Below are 15,831 nucleotides of genomic sequence, written 5' to 3'. Positions count from 1 at the left end.
AGTAGATGCGCCGGCTTGAAAGGTCTAGTGTGTGGGCTGTTTGGTCCTGTGCGCCATGATCGTACCTATAAGAACAGGCTGGTCTGACACTGGTGGGCGAGGCAAATTCCTCCCCTCTCACCCGGCTGACTTCTCCTCATCTCTCAAAAAGGCCTCACAGAAGGTTATTGAATGGGGGAACACAAAGTACATTGAGGATTACTTGTACCTCACCCTATAAACATGAGCCACAAAACTGGTATTTTCACTCTCCTTGCCAATGCCCTCAATTTAGGGATTTCGTAGAAAAGTCCACTTGTTGTTTTGTCTAGCTAGTATGTAACTTGTGTGAAGTAACTCACACCTGGAAAGTTCCTCAAGCTGGTCTGCTCCATTCTAAGCTCTAGTTCAGATTTCTGAAACTGTTTAAAAATAGTAAATGGTGGTTAGCATACACTTCACCTTTGAGCCCATGAGAATAATGGGAATTTATCATATTGGCCATTGATATAGTGCTCACCACAAAGTGAATAGTCACTGGGCGCTTAAATAAAACAAGCTGTTGTTCGTTGCTCATTGTATCATCTGCAGGAAGTTGAGCCAGGCCTGCTAGGAACCGAACCTCTGTCTGCTACATAAAACTTTCAGAGAGCTGATTCCTAGGCCAAGGAGCAAACTTTTACCAACTACCGGCCATCTTAGCCCAGTCATTGTAAGATTAACTAATTACTTATGTGGTGATGAGCGGGACAGACCAGTGAATGGGGAAACCATGTCTGATTACCCTTCTGGATCTGTCCTGCAAAAGATTCAGCTTTATTTGTGTTCTAAGAACTACGAGGATTGACTCCAAAGCCTTTTTGCACCAATCCCTCGATAGAGAATTGCACTGACAAGAAATAACAAATACTGGCAACGCCAGTGTGTCTGACCTTGGCTGCTAACTGTACAAGGGTACTTGTGTAAGTGTACACTGCAAGAGCTGAATTCCATCACATTGCTTAAGTGGCCCGCCCCTCTGCCCCTCTGCCCCGATGATATGTGTAATGATGGGCTGAACTAAAATTTGAATGACAGACCACAAGGTGAATAGAGCTGACTGAAAGTCCTTATAAGAATATTAGCTATGTAGAATTTTATTAAAATCAAAAAGACTTGTCTATCTCTAGACCTAAAAATAATGATATTGTAATTCACAATGTAATGTCTTAACATTACATTGTGAATTACAATATCATTAGCCGCCTAACTTCTTTTGCATCAGCAGTCCCTCAAAAGTGTAGTTTATGTAGAATAAATGAAAGAATTTCTAATTGTGCCTAATGCGCCTTTTTCATCAGAAAAGATTTGCTAGGTTTGTCAAATTTGGCCAGTCATAGTTGTTGAGAACTTTTTGTTCAACATCCCTACAAAAAACGAAGATTAATGTCACATTCAGGAAACTAGCCACCACACAGTGAAATCATTTTCACTTTAATCTAACCCAATATTAGAAATTTTATGCAGAATCTTCTTCTGCAAATTTACCATTTGCAAAGATTTTCTGTGCACAATAGTAAATGTTTGCTTATTTTTTGTCTGCAAGTTGACCTTTTTACTGAGATTTTTCTATAAGTCACAGTGGCTTTGCCCAGGAGGTGAACACTTACCGCCACGATTTCACCTGGGTTTACGTGTCGGGAATCACTGCTGCATTTTACAAGCAGGTCCAGTTGGCATCCATCAAAACTATGCACAGTTATGCACAAATTGAGAACAATTCTCCATTCCCGGTGGTGCTAAGAATTACAGCATCCCTGGAGTGTCAATAATGGGCGCCCAATTTGCCCGTCTCTGTCCCTTACCGTTTTCGTTTTTTTATAAATATAAATATATATATAGATCGATAGATATATCAATGATAATCCTTTTACACCGTGAAAAAAGAAATCCAGACTCAACAACAGGCTCGTATTTTAATCAATCTAAACTTTATTTGGCAAAAGAAAACTGACGCCTTTTGACCAAGACCGAAGCAGATCGCGACACGTCTGTTTTCTTTTGCCAAATAAAGTATCGATTGATCAAAATACGAGCCTGTCGGTGAGGCTGGATTTCTTTTTTCACGGTGGAAAAGGATTATGATTGTCGACCGCTGAACTAGCCCCGACCCGTGCGGCGAGGCGACCACGCCACGCGTCGTTGTTATATATATATATATATATATATATATATATATATATATATATATATATATATGGCATTGATATTTTTGCCGAGAGGGTAATCAAAGATTTAAAAGATTTGGCTTTAATGAGCAGCAGTGATTTTATCAAAAAGAAACACAACTTCAGGATTGAATACGCTAAAGTCATGAAGAAAATCAAAGACAGAACTGACATTGTTGTACGTTGTTCCGATAAAGGGGGAAACGTGGTTCTCTGGCCCATAGAAATGTACAATAAGGAGGCACTATCTCAATTACATGATAAAGAATGTTATACTCGTATCAGTACTACAGGTATAATCAGTGTAAAAGAGAAATACCATAAGTGTTTATATGATTGGAGGTGCAGCGGTCTCATTTCAAAAGTGGAATTTGATTTTTTTTAAAATGATTATCCTGTCACGCCCCAACTATACCTCCTTCCCAAGATCCACAAGGATCCTCAGACCCCCCCAGGCAGGCCAATTATATCTGCAATTGGCAGCCTATTTGAAAACACCAGCAGATTTATAGACCATTTTTTGCAACCTTTTGTTAGAGAACTTCCTGCCTATATTCAAGATACGGGCGATTTCCTAGCAAAAATTTACGACTTAGCCTGGCATGATGATTATGTACTTATGACTCTCGATGTACAAAGTTTGTACACGAGTATCAGACACAGTGACGGCCTGAATGCACTCAATCATTATTTAGGCACCAGACCCATAGGGTTACACCACCACACACTCATGCTTTTACACATGGCTGAGTGGTGTCTGGATAACAATATATTCATTTTCGACAGGCTTCTATACAAACAAGTCCAGGGAACTGCCATGGGTACCTGCTTCGCCCCCAGCTATGCTAATTTGCATATGGGCTGGTGGGAGGAGCAGGTACTCAGGAAAAGGCATGATACTATTTTCCAGAACAATGTCATTCTATACAAAAGATATATAGATGACATTTTTATTTTATGGAAAGGTACCGAACAGAGTGCCATCGACTTTGTGTCTGTCATTAATGAGAACTCATTAAACCTGAAGTTTACCAGTGCCACCAGTAAGGAGTCCATCTGTTTTTTAGACTTGGAATTGTATACAGAAAATCAACATATACAATCAAGAACATTTAGGAAACCTACCTCTGGCAATGCCATTCTTCATGCCAGCAGTTTTCACCCACGTAATCTTATTAGCAGCATCCCTTATGCTGAATGCCTAAGGATGAAACGAAACTGTAGCACCCCAGGCAGTCTTAAGAATTCCATAGACAGTCTGTTTCAACGCCTAAAAAACAGAGGTTACGACACCACAACATTAAGTTCAGCAAAACACAAGTGTGACAAATTCCAAAGGGAAGACTTGATCTTCAAGGACAGTGAAAAACCCACACACAAGATAGCTGAGAATACCCCTCGACTTATTACTGGTTATAACACCTACCACATGAATCTGAGAAAGATTCTTTACAGACACTGGCCTCTAGTACGCGGTGACCCTACAATAGGCCCCACGTGCCAAAACTTTCCCCAATTGACTTTTAGAAGAGCCAAAAGTATGCAACAGGAACTGGTCATCAATGCACCCACATTCACCAAGGGAGGTACGTGGCTTAAACCACAGAGGGGCTTTCAGAAATGTTCTAAATGTAAAGCCTGTAAATACGGAGTGAACACTAGATCTGTCTCTCTTCCTTTCAGAAAAACTCCTTTTGAAATTTGGGGCAGTTTTTCTTGCAAAACAGATTTTGCTGTATATGTCCTTCGCTGTACCTGCAACAAAACATATGTAGGAAGTACCATACATCCCGTACATGTCCGGATATTGCAACATCTAAGGGCCATCACAAATGATGACCAGTCATATCCGGTAGCGAGGCACATTAACTCACAACACGATGGCAAAATAGATGACTTATCCTATTTTGTCATTGACAGCATTCCCAAAAATATAAGGGGAGGGAACAGACAATTACGTCTGAGACGATTAGAATCCAGATATATCATACTTCTGGACAGTAAGATCCCCAATGGTATGAACGCTGACGAAGCGTTAAATGTACATCTTTAGTATAATCACTATGAATGTCCACTAGCTGTGTATGTATCTCGCTCCTGTACTCCGATCCGTCACATTGGTTCTTTCTTTCTGTTATAATCTTCTTTTTCGAGGCACCCATAATTGCTAATTTTTCCTCTTATCTTTTTGGAACACTCTGTACGTCGGCCCACTTGGGCTTAATTAACGAACATGTTACAAATATGGCATTCTATATTATTTGACGAACTATTTAATTGTTAACCTGCAGCAATGTAATTAATTTCATAATTGTATGCGACAACTTTATTTGCATATACGCACACACACTAGTGTAACATTTCAGCCTTTGCAGGTTTTGGGGTGATTATGCCACAATGTATTAACTGTTTTGGATAATGTTTCTTATCTAATTGGAACCACAGTGTTCTTTTGTTATAATTTCTAAAAAATGTTGCGTCAATGTCGCCATTTAACACAGACTTAACTGAAAAAACACTTTCTATGTCTATGAATTGTGTTGCTGTGACAACCATGGAGGACGGTGCCTTGCGTTTTGTATTTAAGTAGAGACTATAGAGGGACCTGATGTAGTGAAGAAGACGGTTGTATCCGTCGAAACGCGTCAGGGCATCCTTTGGAAATAAATATTTCTTTGATTCATCATCCCACGGTGTCAGCGCCTGTCTTCGTATACCTGCAGCACAGGACTGGTTTAAATATATATATATATATATACAAAAAAGAAAGCAAAAAGATTAGGAACTTGCATTAAGTTGCAAATGTTTCAATAAACATTTAGGAAGGTTGCTAAAAAAACTCTTGACACCTCTGCACACACGCTGTTGATGTACAGGAGCAGCTCGTGTCAGGGAAAAGAGGCGGGTTGGGGGGGTGGGTGAATGGGGTGGATGGGGTCTTACCTGCCGCCCTCCAACACTGGGCTCTTCTGGCTCCACTCCAGGCAGGCACAGGCTCCCAGACTGTTCTGCGGCCTATCCTGAAAGTGCTCTCATCAGCCACGGCTGCTGCAGGTAAGAGAGGTGGAGTGGTAGGGCCAGACGAGGGGGAATTTCGAGAGACGACCACGAGGTAAAATCAAACAAATAATTAATTTTCCTATGTGATCGTCTCTCAAAATCCCCCCTCACCTCGCCCCACCGCCCACCGCTCTGACCTGCAGCGGCCGCGGCTGGCTCTCTTGCATGAGAGCAGCTTCAGGATTGGCCTGAGCACCGTGAATTGTTGCTCTGGGAGCCGGTGCCTGGTCTCTCCCACCCGGCAACACAGCTTGGGTTGGAGAGAGCTTCAGTGCGCATGACAGTTTGGCCGACCTGAGACGTCTGGCGAAACCATCATGCGCACTCAAGGCAGTGCTCACCACTTCCTCTTCAGTACTGTTACCCCCTGGCCCCACCCCCAAGACTCAGCTCACAGAAGAAAAGTAAACAATAATAAAACGGGTTTTAAAATCATTTGATTATCATTTTATTTTTCATGTTTTTAAAGGTATTGGCAGGTGTAGCGATACTCCTCCGCCATAAACTGATTAGCCACCGCTGTTGATTTTTTAGCGCACTACTACAGAACATGCACCTGTGGCTTCTTTACAACATTTAACTACAACCTCACACAGGCTGACAGGACACTTTAGTAGTTTCATTGTGCAGATGTGCACATCAGGCATGCCTGTGCAGTTGAGAGCTTGCACTGATATTCAGTGCCGGGAGCTCGTTCCATGCAAAAAATATCAGTGCAAATGGCACCGTGCAGTGCACCAGAGGGCGCTGCTTCTCGAGTTGATTTTACTGCCGCTCGAGTAGATTTTCTACTCGAGCCACAGATTTCTGACCACGAATGATCGCGACTGCCTGTGTTTAGCATATCTCGCCAGGTGCCTTCTAGCCATAATTGATAATTGTTTTCAGATGATGCTTATGGAATGTACTTTCATTACAATGATAAACGTTGCATTTTATTTTTATAACCATGTTTTTTCAATGCTAGGGCAGTCACCTCAAAGTCCTTTTAAATGCTGCCAATGATTCTCCCTGGCAAGCTCCTGCACCAGCCTGCCTGTGAGCCCACTGCCCAGTGTGCAAGTAGAAACCACCTGACCCAATGTAGACAATGCACAGGCAAGTGCAACATGTGGGCACAACTACCCATCCCTTTGCCTCCTTTCCGCAGAGGGCGGTTAGTGGAGGCCGGTAAAGGAACTTCTTAGAGTCCACGTTTAACCCACCCGCGTCCCACACGATGGGCTATTTGCCCGTGCAAGCTGCCTGTTCATGAGAGAGGGGCGCCCTGCGGTTGGGCTCAGCATTGGAAACGTCCTGGGAAAGGGTTTCCACTGCTACCAAGAGAAGCTGAAGAGGCTCTTTCTAGTTTTGGAATGGCCATGTAGCTTTCTACTGACCTTTCACTACTAGTTCTTCATAATATACAAAGAAAGGACTTTGGCTCCCTTCCACCTCATGCTGTTGACTGTTTATTGAGCCGTCCTCTCTCCTATGTAGGCTTGCATTACACTATTTTACGTGTCAAATTACACTAAATAATCCTCTATTAAATCAGAATCGCATTGTGTACATAAAGCAATCTTTTGCCCACTGCAGCAGACTTCACACTTGAGAATATTTGCAAAGTTCAAAAAAAGATGCAGGGAACTTGCGAGTTGTCCACCTTGGCAGACTTCTTCAGGTTATTTCCTCCCAATGCCCCACTGTACAGTGTACAACAAGAATGCCATCCACAGCCTGTGGGGTAGGGCAATCCTCATAAACGCCAGGCTCCCACCCCTTGAGAAACATCCCCGGAAGTGATTGTGAGTTGATCTCAATTTTTTTCCTAAGGACAAAAGAGTTGGCCCTGTTTATTTGGAAAATATGATTATTTCTTGGTCAGTGGCCTGCTGCATCTGGGGGAAGTTTACTAGCAATCAGGTGTTCCGATGGCAAAACAGTTAAAATCGTCTCCATGGCATCTCTCCCGCTTTCTTACAGGTGACCCAATTGGACTCTCTGCGCGGCATTTAAATGACCTTGTTCAGATGCCCACTTCATGCGGAGAGCAAACCCTGTCTATGCTTAGATCCAATTTGTTCGTCCGCAAGTACATGAATGTCACTGGCAAGCTGGACCAGGCCTTCAAAGAAAAAAGTGACTATTACATCGCAAATGGTGAGTATTTCCTAGATTTTGGATCTTTCGCTTGTAACCAAGAATCCACTTCTAGCTACCAGACTTCCTTAATCACCTGATTAGTGAATGGGCACCATAGAGTTGGGGACAAATTTGCCATGAAGTGGTGAGCCTCAATACTTGCCTTACTGACAGCTAATGCCAAGTTATGATTTAGTTTGATTGGTGTAGACATTTTTGGGTATTACTTACCAGGCAGAGGTGGCTCTTGCAATGAATCCAGAGTAAAATGCTTTTAGGAACCTGAGTCAGATGAATTAAAGCGTGGCTTCATTCTCCGATGCTGTCTTTAGGGATGTGAAAAAATTTGTAAAATTGCATTAAATTTCGGGAAAATTCCAGGAAATTACGCATATTACATAAAATATAAATCTGTCATTTAGTACTGTACTTTAGTGCAACATGAATGCTCCTCTCAATTTTTTTAACACAAGGGCAGAACTCCCAAAATCATACAAATTACCCCTGCTTAACATACATTTTTCCCTGGTCTACTTGGCACTGTGTCTTCTATACCATATTACCATGTTTGGCACTGTGCCAGATAAACTAAATCTTTCATAAAGGTACCACCCACATGCACATCAGTCATGGCCCTGTCCTACAAGTGACATCTTGGAGCAAACTGCCATGCCAGGTCTCCTCAGAATGGGAACGCGAGCGATCCTACTCCATTTTCAATCTTGTTCGGGCTTATAAGTAACAAGCAGCTTCAGTCCAATGGTGCTGCAAAATTGGGGCCCTTGTCTGGGCATCCCGCTTCCATGCGAGTAAATTTACTTAGACAATGCATAAAGAGACAGATGAAATGCTTGAATTAGTCTCAGTGACTGGAAATTAATCTCAGCCACATTACATTCGATTTTGTATCATCCGTGCCGTTACTTGTTTTTTTTAGGTTTTTTTTAGTTTTATATAACGTAAACTCGCCCCGAAGGAATCAGGGCACTTTACATGAGCACCAGTTGTGTTACAGACGGACGCATTCAATTTGTTAAGCATCGGGAGATTAAGTGATTTGCCCAGAATCACAGGATGTTGAGCGTCCCTGCTGAGACTCATACCCAGTTCCCCAGCCTTGAGGTTGACCGCTCTAGCCATTAGGCCACATCCTCTCCTCTCCGTCCAGGGACAAACACATGCACATTAGTATTGGCCCCACTCCATAAGTTCTTACCAGCCAGGTCCCTCTGATTTGGAACACAGAGAACTCCAGACAGCTATTTTACAGTTCAGGCTTGACAGTTTCTGGACCAAACCTGATTTAAAGATTGGCCGGTCCCTGTCTGTGGTGGAAAAGAGGGCATAAATGATGGAATAGAATGTGGCCCGAGCAACTGCCAGTGGTTCAAACAAGCCTTCTATCATAACATTTCTGTTTTCTGCGCTGCAACAAACTAAGGGGTTCAGTAGGATGGCGGACGGACTGGAGTCCTTCCGCCATCCTGGTGTAAACCGGGACCGTCCGCCGTGCATGCGGCAGTCCCGCACACCGGATCAGGATGCGACCGTCACTTTCTATCTGCTCCATTTCCCCCTGACTTCCTGTCTTGATTCTTGCTTAACATCCTGTCATGCGGCCTTTCCCCTTCCTTTCTGCCATGCTCTATTCCCAAGTCGCTGTCGCGTTCCCAGCTTCTTGATTTCCGGGTCTTTTTCATAATCTATTCCCCTTAACCTTTATTCTGCTGTTTCATTTCACCCATGATCCTGGCTCAAGCTATCAAGTCCCCTTCTGCTGTGCATCAGATGTTCTGCTGAACTCCTTGTCTGCCCACTTTCACCCACATTCTTGTGTTACTGTGCCGTCTTTGTAAGTTGCAATCCTGCCCTGTTGCTTCATCTGTCATGGTCCATGCTTCCCGACTGCCTGCCTTGTCCCCATTCTCCGAAGCTCTCTCTTGTTCCCTCCCTTAACTGCATGGCTTTTTCACTTTCTTTGACTGCCTTGTTTCCCTCCACTGACGTCTGCACACAGTAGCCACACTCCACTTGACTTGGTCTTATTTCTTCATTACTGATTCTCTGTTTATGTCCTTTCCTCCTTGAATTTGGCTTCTTCCTTTCCCATTGATTTCTGTCTTAGCATGCCCCCCAACTGCCCTTCTTGTTCCACCCTATGAATGCCTATCTTGCTCTATCCCTTCGGGCGGTCATGTTCCTCCTGGCCACCATCTTGTTCCTTCCCCCAATGTAGTCTACTTTTCCCCCTAACTACCTGTGTTGTGGCTATTCCCATCTCCAGCCCTCTTGTCTCTTCCCCCTAAACTCTACCCATAATCTATGTTCTTTCTCTTTCTATAGGCTCCCTGTCTGATCCCTTTTAGCTGAACTCTTATCCTGTCCTCTTCTGTTGTCTCCTTTTGGAGCTCTGGTGCAGGTTCTCTTCCTTTCTGATAGCTTCCTGTTGTGCTCCAACACCTGGCTGTCTGTTTTGTCCCTTACATCTGGCTTCCTGTCATGTTCCCAACCACTGGCTCCCTGCATTGTTTCCTTACCCCTCACTCAGTATTGCTGTTCTCTCTTATCACTCCCTGTCCTGTTTCCTGTCCCTGTCTTCCCATCTTGCTTCTGCATGCACTGTGTCCTCTTTTCCTGGATCCCTATATTCTTCACATCCATTACTTCCCTGCCTTGTCTCACCGCGTTTCATATTAGGGAGTTTTGGAGTCTGGAGTAAGACATATTTCAACGGTTTTTGTGTGACCCTGTTGAAGATGGATATACACTTTAGTATTGTTTGGCTTGAGTTAGCAGTAAATGTGTGATAAAATAAAAATGTGTTCTTTACTGGGGCACCTAAAAATATGTTTTGCACAGGACCCACCAAATCCATAAGTTGACACTGCCTTGAAGAGTCTACTTCTGCTTCTTTTGCTTGTTTCTCTAATTAATTAATCTTTCTCTTCTCGTTGTTCCTTACATAGGCTTATTCTGTCTCTTCTCACTGTCGCTGTAACTGCCTCATTCGGCCTCTTATCACTGTCACACCATCTGCCTCTTCTGGTTGTTCCTTACAAATCCACATTCTGCCTGCCAATCACTTTCCCTCCAACTGCCTCATTCTGCCTCTTCTCGTTCTTCCTTACAAAGTCTCATTCTGCCTCTTCTCGTTCTTCCTTACATAGCCTCATTCTGCCTCTTCTCGTTCTTCCTTACAAAGTCTCATTCTGCCTCTTCTCGTTCTTCCTTACATAGCCTCATTCTGCTTCTTCTCGTTCTTCCTTACATAGCCTCATTCTGCCTTTTCTCGTTCTTCCTAACATAGCCTCATTCTGCCTCTTCTGGTTCTTCCTTACATAGCCTAATTCTGCCTCTTCTCGTTCTTCCTTACAAAGTCTCATTCTGCCTCTTCTCGTCCTTCCTTACATAGCCTCATTCTGCTTTTTCTCGTTCTTCCTTACATAGCCTCATTCTGCCTCTTCTCGTTCTTCCTTACATAGCCTCATTCTGCCTTTTCTCGTTCTTCCTTACATAGCCTCATTCTGCCTCTTCTCGTTCTTCCTTACATAGCCTCATTCTGCCTTTTCTCGTTCTTCCTTACATAGCCTCATTCTGCCTCTTCTCGTTCTTCCTTACATAGCCTTATTCTGCCTCTTCTGGTTGTTCCTTACATAGGCTCATTCTGCCTCTTCTCGTTCCTTACATAGCCTCATTCTCCTTCTTCTCGTTGTTCCTTACTCTGCCTCTTCTGGTTGTTCCTTACATAGCTTAATTCTGCCTCTTCTGGTTGTTTCTTACATAACATCATTCTGCCTCTTCTCTTTCTTCCTTACATAGCCTCATTTTGCCTCTTCTGGTTGTTCCTTATAAAGCCTCATCTGCATCTTCTCGTTATTCCTTACATAGCCTCATTCTGCCTCTTCTCGTTCTTCCTTACATAGCCTCATTCTGCCTCTTCTGGTTGTTTCTTACATAACATCATTCTGCCTCTTCTCTTTCTTCCTTACATAGCCTCATTTTGCCTCTTCTGGTTGGTCCTTATAAAGCCTCATCTGCCTCTTCTCGTTCTTCCTTACATAGCCTCATTCTGCCTCTTCTGGTTGTTCCTTACATAGCCTCATTCAGCCTCTTCTGGTTGTTCCTTATAAGGCCTCAACTGCCTCTTCTCGTTATTCCTTACATAGCCTCATTCTGCCTCTTCTCGTTCTTCCTTACATAGCCTCATTCTGCCTCTTCTCGTTCTTCCTTACATAGCCTCATCCTGCCTCTTTTCGTTCTTCCTTACATAGCCTCATTCTGCCTCTTCTGGTTGTTCCTTACAAATCCACATTCTGCCTCTTTTCACTGTCCCTCCAACTGCCTCATTCTGCCTCTTCTTGTTGTACCTCTTTAGGAGTGGGCAACACATGGCAATTCCTTTCCAACCAGGGATGCCTCACTACCTGGCAGAATACCTTCAGCTTGAACTTCTGGACCCAGACCTCCTGCAGCCTCTGGTGAGAACTGATGGTCACTAATGCTTTGCTTAAGGACATACAACTCTTGTCTGCCTCACTGATAGTAATATCGTGCCAGCAAGGGAAAATTCAGAAAAAAAATTAATCATTATTCTTAAATTTCGCTAATTTGCCAGATGCGCCCACGCTTGCATTCCAGTTCCTCATACTTCCTTACCTCTCGGAGCCATTTTCTGTTATTTATTTTATTTTTGCAGCTTTCTACAGCACAAACTTGACCATGGGCATCGGGGTGCTTTAAATCAAAGCAGATGTTACACCTATTTGGTGAGGTTAAATTATTTGCCTTGGTGCTGAGTCGAGGCCAGGATTTGAACCTGCTATCCTAATTTCAAAGTAGGCCAATCTAGCCGTTAGGCCACATCTCCACATTTTTATTGAACGGAAAGTCGTGAAAAGTTGCCCTCCATGACAATACTTGAAGCTTCACAACTCTGCTCAACGTGAAGCATAGGCCATCTGCCCACAATAGTTCCGTCTGGTGTATGGGTGTCTGGTATCTCAGACCACTTCCTGTGCCCAGAAAGGGGGGAGGGACTTCCGGCTGCAGACATAGGCTTGCAGCTCTTGCTGAGTACTGAGGGGGCAGCTCCCTATGGCTGCCGAGCAGGAGTTATTTAGCAGCTACTTCTCAGTAGCCCTTAGCTGGTAGTGAGTGCATGAGCTCCTCAGAGGTGTGGAAACTCATGGAGAATACACACTTGGAGACAACTCATTGATGTGGAACTCCCTAAATGGTTAAAATGTGTCATCGGAGATAAATAAGAGAACTGAGTCCCCTCGCTGGCAGCAGGGAGCCCAGCAGATAAGGAAAGTAAATGAGAACTATTCATAGTGAGTCACCTCAATGGTTGCAGGCTGTGCCTCACTGAGCAGAGTCACTTGAGATAAGGGAACTTGTGGACAATGCACACCTGAAGCCACCTCACTGAATGCGTGAGGTCTTCAGAGGTGCAACACCTCATTTAGACTACACACCTGAAGACACCTCACTGTATGCGTGAGGTCTTCAGAGGTGCAGCACCTCATTTAGACTACACACTTGGAGACACCTCACCGAATGCATGAGGGCTTCAGAAGAGTAGACACTCATGTAGAATACACACTGGGGGTGGGGGTACCTCAGTGAGTGCATGCGTTTGGTGCTATTTTGGGAAAAAAAGAACACCAGGCATGGTTTGCGAATAATACATGTCGGACCCTCTGCTCTCTCTGGACTCTTTCAGGCTGACCAGTTTGGGACTGGCCACTTTGACGAGTGCCAAGGATTATACTTTTGTGGACCCAGGCAGTCTTAACAAATTGTCTAGCTGGATCACATCACAGCAGGACCCAATCTCTGGCGCCTTCCACACCGATGGCAACAGCTACAACCAGAATCTAGAGGTGAGTGTGCAGTGCGTTAAGACCTCAGTTCAGGCCATCATGCTTACTTGTCCCGCCAGGTCACAGTGCCTGGTGAGAAAGGATCTCAGAATAGATGATGCAGAAGGTAGAAATTCCTTTGTATATTGAATCTTTAAATAAATGCCCAGAATATATCAACTCGTATGGCTAAAAAAACGAAATGAAAATATCTGCTTGATTAATGCATCCTTCACATACATTTGCCTAGTCTAGACATCGACTTATTTGTGGGGTGGTATGTAAGGGTGTTACAGTATCTCATATACAGACTAACAGCATTACAGAAGGCTTCATGGGCTGGCATTGAGGCTACAGACATCAGGAAACTATGGATGAATATTTCTGCTTTGTTCTATCATGAATAATAGCTTTAGAATATTTTGTAAGAAGAACGTTCTCTCAAATTATGTTTTGGGGTAAAAAAAGCACCGCGTCTTATTTATGAATTAACCACCAGACCAGTACCTTGGTGAATAAAGGCTTCCCGGCCCTCTGTCTGAAGAACATGCACCATGAGGCAGTGGTGGTAGTTTAAATGCATCACGGCCCTCTGTATGAAGAATATGCACCATGAGGCAGTGGTGGTAGTTTAAAGGCTTCTCGGCCCTCTAAATGAAGAATATGCACCATGAGGCAGTGGTGGTAGTTTCAAGGCTTCCCGGCCCTCTGTATGAAGAATATGCACCATGAGGCAGTGGTGGTAGTTTAAAGGCTTCCCGGCCCTCTGTATGAAGAATATGCACCATGAGGCAGTGGTGGTAGTTTAAAGGCATCACGGCCCTCTGTATGAAGAATATGCACCATAAGGCAGTGGTGGTAGTTTAAAGGCTTCTCGGCCCTCTGTATGAAGAATATGCACCATGAGGCAGTGGTGGTAGTTTAAAGGCATCACGGCCCTCTGTATGAAGAATATGCACCATGAGGCAGTGGTGGTAGTTTAAATGCTTCCCGGCCCTCTGTATGAAGAATATGCACCATGAGGCAGTGGTGGTAGTTTAAAGGCTTCCCGGCCCTCTGTATGAAGAATATGCACCATGAGGCAGTGGTGGTAGTTTAAAGGCATCACCGCCCTCTGTATGAAGAATATGCACCATGAGGCAGTGGTGGTATTTGAAAGGCTTCCCGGCCCTCTGTATGAAGAATATGCACCATGAGGCAGTGGTGGTAGTTTCAAGGCATCACGGCCCTCTGTATGAAGAATATGCACCATGAGGCAGTGGTGGTAGTTTCAAGGCATCACGGCCCTCTTTATGAAGAATATGCACCATGAGTAAGTGGTGGTAGTTTAAAGGCTTCCCGCCCCTCTGTATGAAGAATATGCACCATGAGGCAGTGGTGGTAGTTTAAAGGCTTCCCGGGCCTCTGTATGAAGAATATGCACCATGAGGCAGTGGTGGTAGTTTAAAGGCTTCCCGGCCCTCTGTATGAAGAATATGCACCATGAGGCAGTGGTGGTAGTTTAAAGGCATCACGGCCCTCTGTATGAAGAATATGCACCATGAGGCAGTGGTGGTAGTTTCAAGGCATCACGGCCCTCTGTATGAAAAATATGCACCATGAGGCAGTGGTGGTAGTTTCAAGGCATCACGGCCCTCTGTATGAAGAATATGCACCATGAGGCAGTGGTGGTAGTTTAAAGGCTTCCCGGCCCTCTGTATGAAGAATATGCACTATGAGGCAGTGGTGGTAGTTTAAAGGCATCATGGCCCTCTGTATGAAGAATATGCACCATGAGGCAGTGGTGGTAGTTTAAAGGCTTCCCGGCCCTCTGTATGAAGAATATGCACCATGAGGCAGTGGTGGTAGTTTCAAGGCTTCCCGGCCCTCTGTATGAAGAATATGCACCATGAGGCAGTGGTGGTAGTTTAAAGGCTTCCCAGCCCTCTGTATGAAGAATATGCACCATGAGGCAGTGGTGGTAGTTTAAAGGCATCACGGCCCTCTGTATGAAGAATATGCACCATGAGGCAGTGGTGGTAATTTCAAGGCTCCCGGCCCTCTGTATGAAGAATATGCACCATGAGGCAGTGGTGGTAGTTTCAAGGCTTCCCGGTCCTCTGTATGAAGAATATGCACCATGAGGCAGTGGTGGTAGTTTAAAGGCATCACGGCCCTCTGTATGAAGAATATGCACCATGAGGCAGTGGTGGTAGTTTCAAGGCATCACGGCCCTCTGTCTGAAGAATATGCAACATGAGGCAGTGGTGGTAGTTTAAAGGCTTCATGGCCCTCTGTATGAAGAATATGCACCATGAGGCAGTGGTGGTAGTTTAAAGGCATCACGGCCTTCTGTATGAAGAATATGCACCATGAGGCAGTGGTGGTAGTTTAAAAATAAACTACCACACCACCAGATTACCGTGCTGGAGAATAAAAGCATCACATTCTTTTGTATGAAGACTAAAACACCAGATCAGTATCCTGCTGAATTTTGTGTAACCTTAGTATGAAGAATAAAGCACCAGATCAGTATTGTGGTTGCTAGATTGGACATCCTTAAGGTGGTCTTCCCCCCAGGATTTTTTGCCCACCTCCTCCATTTTTCTGATCTCACT

General features: G+C 44.2%; 1 protein-coding gene across 4 annotated transcripts in view; it reads left to right on the top strand.

Annotated features, from left to right (window-relative positions):
* Nucleotides 1-15,831, top strand: part of LOC146812898 (ovostatin-like) — a 388,701-nt gene that overhangs the window by 264,372 nt on the left and 108,498 nt on the right. For all 4 annotated transcript variants that reach the window (XM_085619969.1, XM_085619967.1, XM_085619968.1 and 1 more), the window contains exons 24-26: nucleotides 7,212-7,388; nucleotides 11,746-11,848; nucleotides 13,096-13,255. In XM_085619969.1, coding sequence (XP_085476095.1) covers nucleotides 7,212-7,388; nucleotides 11,746-11,848; nucleotides 13,096-13,255 — 440 coding nt within the window. The remainder of the gene's footprint in view (nucleotides 1-7,211; nucleotides 7,389-11,745; nucleotides 11,849-13,095; nucleotides 13,256-15,831) is intronic.

This window comes from Triturus cristatus, chromosome 7 (assembly GCF_964204655.1).
Source record: "Triturus cristatus chromosome 7, aTriCri1.1, whole genome shotgun sequence".
NCBI lineage: Eukaryota > Metazoa > Chordata > Amphibia > Caudata > Salamandridae > Triturus > Triturus cristatus.
This window is presented reverse-complemented; position numbering and strand designations above follow the sequence as displayed.